This window comes from Cataglyphis hispanica, chromosome 8 (assembly GCF_021464435.1).
Source record: "Cataglyphis hispanica isolate Lineage 1 chromosome 8, ULB_Chis1_1.0, whole genome shotgun sequence".
NCBI classification, from domain to species: domain Eukaryota; kingdom Metazoa; phylum Arthropoda; class Insecta; order Hymenoptera; family Formicidae; genus Cataglyphis; species Cataglyphis hispanica.
The window spans coordinates 6,447,087-6,458,409 of NC_065961.1; the positions used below are offsets into that span (position 1 = coordinate 6,447,087).

An 11,323-nucleotide genomic window follows, 5' to 3' on the forward strand; every position below is an offset into this window, starting at 1 on the left:
AATGTTTTTGAATCAATTTATCTCGTTTAATAATCAATTATTTACCAATAATTCAACCTCATGATTTTATCGTTTCGTCACGATAGATTAATTAAACGATATTATTCGATTTTATTATTAGAGACAGTTGTGGAACAGGCAAACAAAGATGCGATCATGCTCGCTTGATGCATGCGAAACAAGATTTTTTTTTCGCAACCGTGCGCTTCGCTAGAAACGTACGATTGCGAAAATTACTAAAAAAAAAAAAAAGACAAATCCAGAATCCTGTCAGCGGGACACTGGATTCGCGACACTGACCTTGCCCAAATAGCGAAAGCCGTAGTCCTCGGCGACCCGCCTGGCCACCTCTTCTCCTCCGTTGACGTGAGCGGCCCACTGGTTGGTATATGCGCGTGCTGGACCGCCGAAAGTCAACAGGGCCACGACCGCCAGTCCGAGAATCCGCCGCGTGCACATGATAGCACCTCCGCTACACCGACGATCGCCACCGGCTGCTCCAGTTTCGCCGGCTCCGCGGGCCGCCACTATCATCCACCACTATATATGTATATATATATATATATATATATCTCCACCGCCAACACCACCGCCACCGTCGCCACCGCTTCCACGGATTACCGAAGTAACAGCGACACAACGGTAACAACGCGCCACCACCACAAATAACACTACGGTCGTTACGACGCACCACTATTACCTCAAAACGAAAGTAAAGAAGAATTTACAGCCCTAACACGAGACTAACGTGTGCCCCCCTTTTCCTTTTTCCTTCTTGATTTCTCTCGGCCGTTTTTTCTGAGTAAAGGAATCCCCGCATACACGTGCGATCCAGGAAGACGCGACCACGCACACACAGGCGCCCGCATACACACACACACACACACACACTCGCGAACGTCTCACACTTGCGGACCGAATGCCGGCGACTGACTGAATCGCCGGCAATGCGTGTCACTCGTTTTAAGAACCGTCGCCGTCGTCGCGTTGCGTTGCAAGCCGTTGACTTTTAGTCGCGCTATCGTCTACGTCGACGTCGTTGTGACGTCTTCGTCGTCGTCTTCGTCGCCGCCACCGCCGCCACCGCCTTCGATCAACGGGGAGCAGCAGCGGGAGGAGAAGGGGGCGATCGTCAAGTCATGTGGCCGCGGCGGGGATGAGGAAAACGACGAGACGATGATAACGTCGCGAGCGCGAGCAGAGATATCCGCCGTCGCGCACGGTCACTGCGGTGACGATCACGAACGACCTTCCTGATTATCGGATATCCACGCCACGCGGACATCCAACGTGACCTTGTTCAGCGACAACTGCGCGTTGAAATGCACGCGCGGCCGTTTCAAGGTGAGCCGCAGAGATTTATCATCGCCTTCTCTTGCAAGATGTTTCGATATCACTTACTTGGTTTAAGTCAGATCTCAGGTTGCTCTTCCTGATTCTTGCGCTTGATAAGATCTCGCAAAGTTCGCGTTTCGATTTTTGTCCGACGACTTTCATAGTCCCATGCGTCCGATAAAGACTTTCATCTCCGTATTTCGGTATCTTCAATTTGGAACGTGCATCTAGGTACTTTGTATTTCTCGATCGTCTCTTCGCTCGTTTTTTCTCGAGTACTCGAGGAACAAAAAAATCGTGCGGACGTAAAATTTTTCGCCGACGTCGTCCGATTCTTCCCGTCGTCAGCGTTTCGTTCTTCTCGTGTCTATCATGCCTTCAAAATTTCTTCTCCCATCTCTTTTTCGTCGGATGTCAGCAAGACATTTGGTCGAATGATTCTTTTCCCGCGCATCTCAATCGCTCGTCCTTCTTTTCGTCAAATGTACGATTCGTCGTTGCAAAAATGTCTTCATGTTCTCGATATTTTCTCGCACATCTTCTTGAATTTTGAACATTAATGAGTCGATACTTCGTGAGATATATCTTTTTTTTGAATAACTTTTTTTCTTCACCCTTTAATTAAAAAAAAAACGAGGTCTTCAATTTTATTCCTTTAACGCTTTTTTTCCGCTTTTCGACTTGAATCCGACGACGTTTCGACCACGAAGAACCAAGTGAATGGCCAGCCACGAAAGAGGTCACGGCGCGTAGCTGACCGAGAGGTCGATCACGTCATCGAGCGCCGCATCGCTCTCTTGGGCACACCGCAGGAGACGAATGATGAGGTATCCCGCCAAGGTCTGACTGAGATATCTGTTTTAGAATCGATCTCGAGCTGCAAACAATGTCGACGAAAATTGATTAGTTAGAAGTTTCCGATAAAACTTTTTCGATTGATTTTTTTTTTGTTTTATATCTTATGCGACTTACGAAATTGAGTAATCGAAGATTAAACTAGTATCTAATGTATCCGAAAAGTATCTGACCATAATCACGATAATTAATTTCGAAGTAAGTTTTGATACACTATATAGTATACTCCGTGTTTGCCAAAAGCCTGAGTTGGTCAGTTTTTGATTTATGAATTTTTATATTAATTCTAACTGTCAAAGGAAAACTTTTATGATCGATCGAGGGAAAATTAGTTTCAAGGCACAGTTTAAAATCCACAGTTTAAAAATCTGACACATGTATATGGATACACAATTTTCTACATGAAAACTAAAAATAAAAAAAAAAAAATAAAAAATCGTTATCGTATGCATCTCTCTGCGTTTCGTAATATCCATCCTTCGTTTTTAACGATGCGTCACATTATCAAGCACTTTGCATTATTGTCACGTCTAAGAAATATTCGGCCTAGTCAGCATTCTCGTGGAAAAAAAAGAGATGGCCTGACAAATCCACATCGATTTACAGCAATTACTGCTTCGCGGAATAATTTTACCTCATACATGATTAAAATTGCATTCGCCCTAAATAACGTGACCCGATTTTCCGTTATAAATCATTGAGAGTTAACTTTTTACATAGCAACAATCTCAACAATCTTAGTTAGGTCGAGAAGAACGATATCGCGGTCGCAAACAAGTGCATCGTTATTACGTGATTCTTAATGAGATTAATTATTAATGTCACGTATCATCGACTTAATCCATCATGAATTCGTATACAAAGTTCTTATGTAACTCGTTATAATTTTTGAATTTGATCATCTCCCACTTATGAATGCAGATTCAATCGAATAATATAAATTCATTTTTTTTCAACACATAATTAAAAACTGTCACTCGAAAATTTATAATTTATTTATAATTATAAATGTATAATTTATACTCAATATCTAAAGTCTACTACACTATTAGCGCGTTCGCGATAAATCTCCAGTAGTAAAATGAGATATTCGCAGGTCCGTATTATCGTCACGTTCAAAGGACTTTCCGGGCGAGTCAGTTTCCGGAAAAAGGTCTCGACATTAGTCGATCCGAACGGACGGTCGGTCGCGCAACCCGCAGGAATATCCAGCTCGTGCCCCGAGGAAATTGCATTCGCGAGTTGGTCTTCCACCAACCTCATTTCCTCTTTCCCCTTCGTCCCCGCCATGGCAGTCGCTCGCGTGATAAAGAGAATAGAAAAGGGTTGCTAGAGAAGTGAATTAAATTTAAGCCAACTCGCATTCTATATCCAACTATCCCCTCTCCGTCTCCTCTTTCCTCGTCCCTGACACCATCCCTTCTTTCACAATCCTCTCGCACTTTGTGTCGGGCTTCTCTTTGTCATTTCATCCTCTTTATAGCCGGTGCGACCGACCAACCAGACGAGACGACAGCAATGGCCCTCTTTTTAATTTTGAGATAAAAGAGGGCAAAACTGCCATTCGAGAAAAGCTGGACGGAGGAGACAACGGAGGGTCAATCAAGTCGCTTAGATATAAGCCCCGTTATGGAAAGAAAGAATATTATCTCCGACAAGAACAGATTCGATCTTGTGACTTTAGTGTGGCGGACGAGAAGCTGCCGGGTCTTTCGGTATTAGGTACATAATAATCACCTTCACGCTAGAAAACGATCTCCAAGAATCTATCTTAAATACCGCAAGATACATCAATTCTACCTGTCGGCTCGGTCTCGGAAGCTAATGACTCACGGTGCTTTTATTTCAACGAAGCAATCAAAAAAATCGATAAGGACGAATGGATGAGAACTTTACTTTAACGAGATTTTATTTGAAGTTTACTCATTAAATATTAAAAATTTAATTTCGATAAAATTTTGAGTGACAAATAATGTTGACAAAGTTAATCGATAAATTCATAGGAATTACTGGTTATCTCCTAAACAAAATATATATTTTTTTTTAATTAATGCATTAATCATATATTTTAGTTAAAAATTTATTTGTAAATATAATTAATTTCTCAATTACATAAAAATGTTATTAACAATAATCTGTTAAATCAGATAGATATCATTTATAACTATAAATAAAATATTATTTTCATTTAATAATTTATTATTATGTATATATTATTATTTTATGAAAATGATGATTTTATATTCACAATGAGACATACAAATTTACAGTAAATTATTTATGCCTGTAATTTTTGATTGTGTTTAATATTTTAATTAAATGTACATATACGTATATGTGGATTTAATAGAACGTTAGAGATCTATTTATTATTTAGTTATGTAAAGTAATAGAAAATTATAAAGAAATAGAGTATGCGATTCAAAAAGTGAATGTCTGGTTTCAAAGAAAAACCGGAGCGATACATCTCATGAATTTCCCAGTTTAAAGTTATAAATATGTATTTAGGAAAAGCGATATGTTTGTATATCCTGCGCTCTTAATGCTTTGTTCTCTCACTTTGTTAATTTCGATTGGATCTACCGTATTAAAAATTCAATCCGTGGAAATTACAATCCAATTTATCTCGCATATTATATAAAAGGATAAATAACGGGAAATAATTATCGCAATGATTCTGATAAATTTTTAGCAGAAATAAAATATACAAAATTCACTTTTTTACATTATTTCGAAATTCGATAATACTAATATCTCTCCGCCTTTATTTTACTTTTTATGAAAATTGTAATAACATTATTTTATATTCCACGCTCGGCGTGACATAGTAATAAATACATGTTACGAGCTGCTACGTTAATAAAAACGAAAATCGGATGGATGCGTGTCAAAAATAATGTCGACAAATGGGATAATTCGAAAAATGATATGCTGATTATACGAATTATATGAGCCGTAAAAAAGATACTCCATCGTGTGAAACAAATAATATACGAATACTTTTGAGAAAATTTCTACAATATGGAGAGACAAATACAAATGTATCTATTTTTCATGAATATATATTTGTTATGCTTTGTTAACAGAAAAGCATCGAGATGAATCCGCCTTCGTTGTAGGAGGAAACTGCCATATCTCGTTACAGATTTTAGTTCTCGAAACAAGGCGATATCGCTGACATGCATCTCAATGCAATATTACACGAAACAGTTTCGTATCGTAAAGTGAAACGGCCGTTCTATCACAAACGATATTGTTCCCAGTGCGTAACTTCGTACATCAATAATGTATCTCGATTATAAAAATGCAACGTCATTGGATAGTATGAGACGAATGCTGTCTTGTATTCTCATTTGTACACTTTAAAACAGTCAGGAATATACTTGTGTCAATAGAATATTGCTCGCACTATTGTCTCGATTAATTATTATTATCTATAATCGAAGCGAATCATCTCGAAAAATACACAGAACAGACACATTAATTTGAAATTTATTATTAGATTCAGTATAAAATCTGATGAAAATAAAACGCGATAGGTGGAACAATCCTGTTGAAAGCGACCGATGCCAAGGCCGTTCTTCTAACAGGAAGCGACAGGGGTCAGAGACTGCGATACTTTCGTACGAGAGCGTAGTGCTCATAGTAACGAAAAATGTAAGAGCCAAGAGTAAGCAAAAACCTGATTCAATTCCCTTGTTAGGATAGAAAGCCGAATTTACGGCATGTTCCGCGATGTCCGCGTAAAACAGAAACTTTAAAAGTTTTTTCGGGAACAAACTTTCACGTAAAAAAAATTTAAATCAAAAAATTATAGAGTTAATTTGAATGTTTTGAATTAAATTAAATTTAATTTAATTTTCGAATAAAGTTTTAATATACGATTTAAAAAAAAACCGATAAATTTTTTTTTCAATAATTTTGAGTTTTATTTTGAGAAAAATTAAATTTACAATTTAATTATGAGATATTTAATATCAAAGGCACTTGTTCCTTTGAAAAAGTATCATCTTTAAATTCATTTTGCTACGTGATTGATTTATGAAACATTCGGTATTATTAGCGCGATGTCCATGGACGTGGACAATCGCAAGGGGAAGGGTCGCGATCTGTGCGGGGGTGATCGGAAACGTTCAACCTCGGCAAATGCAATCGAACGAAACTTACTTTCTCGATCGTGCATATCGTGAATCCCGAAAAATACACACGCGACCGCAATAAAGAGATTGACATGTGCCCGCTTTTTGCGGGCAAATTTATTTATTCTCCCGTACAGCGTGTACCGGCGCTTCCGCGATCAGTAAACATCGCGTTGCAAATAAACATCGCTCCATGAAATTCGAGGATGGTTGCGCTTCTCCCTCAGGAGAAATGGATATTTTTTTTTTGAATAAACGAACGTTTAATTGGAACATGGTTGATACGCCAATGCTCGGGAAATATGAGATTTAAGCTGTTAAACTTTTGTGTAGTGTGCTCTCGCACATTCAGAGAAAAATAAAAAATCTGCAGAAAAATAATAAGTTGATTGAAAAAAAAAATAAAAAATTTTAAAGCAATATTTGAAAAATTAGAAATGTAAAAATAAAGCGTCGCTTATACATATACATGTGTCAGAATATCGGTACTATTGAAAATGCCGACATTATTGAAAATATTAACATTACAATTGTAAGTTTTAATTATTTTCTTAAAAATCATTTTTTTTTTCTCTTTCCGTATTTACATATTCATTATTCTTGCGATTCGTATTTTTGCTTTCTGTAGTAAAAAGAGTATATTGTTGTTTATAATATATTAATATTGACACAGCACATAATAAAATATACTATGCACTGAAATATTTGTAACTGTTCTTTATTTCTACCTTGCTTACTTTCGCATTTTTTTGTTTCTGTTATTTGTAATCGCTGATTACAAAAATCTCTAAATTTTTTCAAAAAGATTTAAATATAAAAATAAGATAAAAAGTATAACATTTTAAAAATAATATCAAAAATAAATAAAAGAGTAAGAGAGGAAATGTTCTCTTTTTCTTAAAAAGAAAAAAATATTCTATTTTATCTTATTATTTATTATTTTCTTTAAAAATCACGAGCAATTTTAATGTTCCAAATTTTAACTCGAACATGTTATAGAAAATTAATAGAACAGAATTATTTCTTTAAAACTTATATAAACTTGCACAAGCTGAAGCACAAACGAAAGAAAGGGGGAACATATATCGTGAACGATCAACTTTAAAGAGGCGAAATAAAGAATATGTATGCGTACATGCGGGACAGTACATATGTATCCACCCACACGAAATAGATGCCTTATCTTTCGCACGACGGTCGACGCACACGTGACGTTGCGTCCCGTGATTCCGAAACATCACGTGACGCTGTACGAGACGAGCGCGAGACGACGTAAACAATCCTTATATGGATCGATTCCCACGCGATAACGCGAGCATTTGACCTTCACATTCCGAAATGGACACATAACAATACATACATACATAGCAACTCATATATAAACACTTCCTTTCTCGGAGAAATAACTGATTTTCTACATGAAGCTGGGATTATAAAGCATAACGAGAAACCTTCGCGATCGTCTTTGAAATCAGCGTCACGGCCACGAAGAGAGGCTGCCTAACGGTATCGCGCGTCGCGCGCCTCACAAAGTTAGCAATGGAAGAATCACGTGATAGCTCCCGGCCGATCGACGCAACAAGACTCGCTCGCCCTTTGTGTTATAACTAAATAAATGTTTACTTACCGTTCGCGTCCCCGTAGAAATCGCCTCCGGCCAAAGATTCCTTGTTGTGGTTGACGTCTCGTCGGCAAGGAACGCGGAAGAAGAGAGGATGTGCAGCGAAAAGAGAAATGTACGCGCGACCGCTACACCTTAGCTGTCTAAACCCGCGGCCGAAAGTTCGCGCGAATATCGCGGTTCGTCGCGTTTTGTTTCGTCTCGTTCCGTCACTCACTGCGTGTAGACGCTGTAAGACGCGACGATATTGTCGACGTCGTCGGCGTCGTCCTCGTCGTCGCGCGCGAATAACCACACCGAGCGAACGTCCGGCCGCAACGTCACCTCGACGACGGAGCACGGATGACTGAACGGTAGACGGTAGACGGTTGGATCGGTCCGACTGTTCCGCGCCGCTTCCCCCACTCCGTTCCACCCTCTCTCTCGCTCTCACTCGCGTTCGCGCTTCTCCCCTCTCTTGCTCTCCCTTCCCGTGGACCATCTCGCGCCGACAACTCGATCCGCCGTGGTCCATCCCCACCATCCACTATCACGATAGTTCGAAACACCCCCGCTGTATCTTTCCCCGTCTCTGGCGTTATGCGGGATAGCTTTGGTCTCTGTCAAACTCTCTCTCTCTTTCTCTCGGGTTTCCTCTGAATCTAGTCGCGATCTCCTCTGATCTCTCTTTCGTCTACCTCGGCTTCTATCTCTTTCTCTCTGTCTCTATCTTCTATCTCTCTCCATTTTATATGGATCTCTCCCTTCAACGTATACCGCGTACAGTCTTTCTTTCTCTCGTTCGTCAGGTAAAAGCACGAGCGAGAAAGCGAGTGAGAGAATGAGCGAGTGAACGTGGCGGATGCCAGTGTCGGAATAACGGCAACATCAGACCCATGGCTCCAATTTTCCTCACACGTTGATTTTCTTTGCAGACTTGATCTCTAGTATTTTTTTATTTATTTTTTATACTTTACAACTGTCTTTTAACTTTTTTCTATTTTTTATTACGCGCATGGTTTTCTCGACACTTAAAGTTTTTCTCGCGCGCGTTTTTCCAAAACGACTTTAAAGCTGCAAAAAATATAATTTCACTGACCGACCGATGCAAAAATACAAATGAAGATATGTAGGTCAGAGCTCCGGCGAGTAAATGGCGAGTTTTAATATCGGGATATGCGACCGAATGTTTTTATTCAATATATTTCCCTTTTTATTTTCCATCGTGTCCATATCTTTTATCGAAAAGCGCGATTTCTTTATTGGAATAATTATACCACTGTAATGTCACGCAAATTCTCCGGCAAAATGCAAATAAAGATATATGTGTAACAGATCACGTTACAAGATATATTGGAGCGGTCAGTTAAATTTATTTGTCTATAAAATATATCTTGATATCGTCAAACCTTGAAATATGTCTCTCATTGAATGTCCACTTACAAAAAAAATTATTATTATTATAACAGAATATAAATATTTTAACGTCTCACATTATGAACAATCTAAGTGAAAAAATATATATTTATATAAATATATATTTATATATACATATATGTTATCTTGAAATTTGTCAGCGGATTCAATTATCTTAATTTGAGGTGAATTTTAGAAATTAATATTTAGTTATGTTATTAAAAATGTATCTACTAATGCGGAATTATATACTTTGAATAATAGAGACAATCAAAATTTACATTTTTTTTTTAAGAAATAATTTATTTCAATTCTCGTACGTGTAAATCCATAAATCCGTACTTAATGTACTCAACTATAATCTCTGATATTTATTATTCGCGATGATATTAATTTCATGAATAATTGAATAAGGAAGGGTATGCAAGAGTTGGAAACTTTCACGGTGAATTTTGGAACAGGGTCAAAGTTGACGTTACTATCATTAACCTACTAAGTATTAATGTTACCTAATTCAATGACGAAAACATTTACTCGACACCTGGAAGCGAGATTATGCAAATATCTCGATTATGCCATTATGTTTTGTTTGACATGCGCTGGCTTCATTGTTTTTAGTCAAAGTCTATATCTAATAGCTAACTCAAATGTCCATGATGATGTCGATAATGCGAAGATTAAGCGCATCACATGCAGTTGCAAAAACAATTTACTAATTTGAATATCTAAATGATTTTTCAATATATTCGAGAATATTGTATTAAAATGCAAAATAAAGTTTATTTATATTGAAATAGATATTGATTTTATTATTTATATGTCAGTGCAACAAATTCATTTAAAAAGATTTTTTTTTATTTTAATCTTGATATATTTGACTTTATTTAATCTCTTTTTTAATCATACAAAGTTTTTAATAGAATTTTTGGACATTCTTGCGAATTTTAATACGAATTTATTTTTTCTTTTCTTTAGCTTTCCTTTCAAGTACATAAACTTCCATATGTTTAATCTATTCCAGCGAATCTATTCCCCTTCAATCAGGCTGAGATAAATAGCTATCTAATCATCGTCACAAAATCAGACACTATTTTACATTTATATTCACGTGCGAAGGAAAGTGTATCGAATTCCATTACTGAAATACAAGGGCACCGACAGGCTTTTGATCGGCCCTGATAGTTGCGGTACGATATCCCTTCCACGTTTCATCTCGCTCTTTTCCTTCTTCTTCTACTTGTTCCCTCTCCACGCACATGTATATATGTATAGGGTGGTCCAAAGTGACGTGATTTTTTTGAGAATAACCGTTGACAATAGAAAAAATGATAGAAGAAAAAATTTAATGACATAACTTCCTCTTCCGTTGATCATCTAACAAATCATTTATCTCTTTCTCTTCCTCTCCGCATTTTTCCAGTCACGCGTCTAGTATGCCTTCCTCTTCGGTACTTTTGCGACCCTGATTCATATCGTTTTCCTTCTCCGCAAAGGTAATCGTGCGACAAGGAGGCAACGAATGCGAATGCTGAACACCACAAAGCGTGCATTCCGATGGAAGGAATGGGAAGTTACACCCTTCGTTCTTTCTTTCTCTTTTCTTCTAAGCTGCAGATAGCTCCTTCTGGATCTGTATCTACATATATATATATATATATATATACGCTTGCTGTAGGTGTGTCTCGCACATCATCCAGTTCAATTTAATCGATGAAAATAAGAAATAGAAAAAGTAATCTTACGTCTTTGCGATTGTTCACCGAATTTGTAATAAATAAGTATTTGTTTTTTAATACAAATTTATATGTTATTTATAAATATTTAGTCTATCATAAAATTAAAGATTATTTGGACAAAAAACATAAAAAATTCATACAAATTATAAATTAATTTTATTTAAATATTTTATATATATATACCCTGACAACCTTTTAAATAAATTTGCACTATTTATTACATTGTCAGAAAAAAAACATGA

The 11,323-nt window shown here is 37.2% G+C and overlaps 1 protein-coding gene across 4 annotated transcripts in view; it reads right to left on the reverse strand.

Annotated features, from left to right (window-relative positions):
* Positions 1–8,279, reverse strand: part of LOC126851536 (furin-like protease 1) — a 205,492-nt gene extending 197,213 nt beyond the window's left edge. For 3 of the 4 annotated variants that reach the window (XR_007687693.1, XM_050595618.1, XM_050595619.1), the window contains exons 1-2: positions 7,957–8,279; positions 301–2,212 (exon numbers count right to left, since the gene is read on the reverse strand). Coding sequence is in view for 3 of the 4 variants with exons in the window: in XM_050595618.1 (XP_050451575.1) it covers positions 301–534 (234 nt within the window). In the remaining variant the exon portion in view is untranslated. The remainder of the gene's footprint in view (positions 1–300; positions 2,213–7,956) is intronic. The other variant, XM_050595617.1, reaches the window with a different exon arrangement.
* Positions 8,280–11,323: the final 3,044 nt, after the last annotated feature.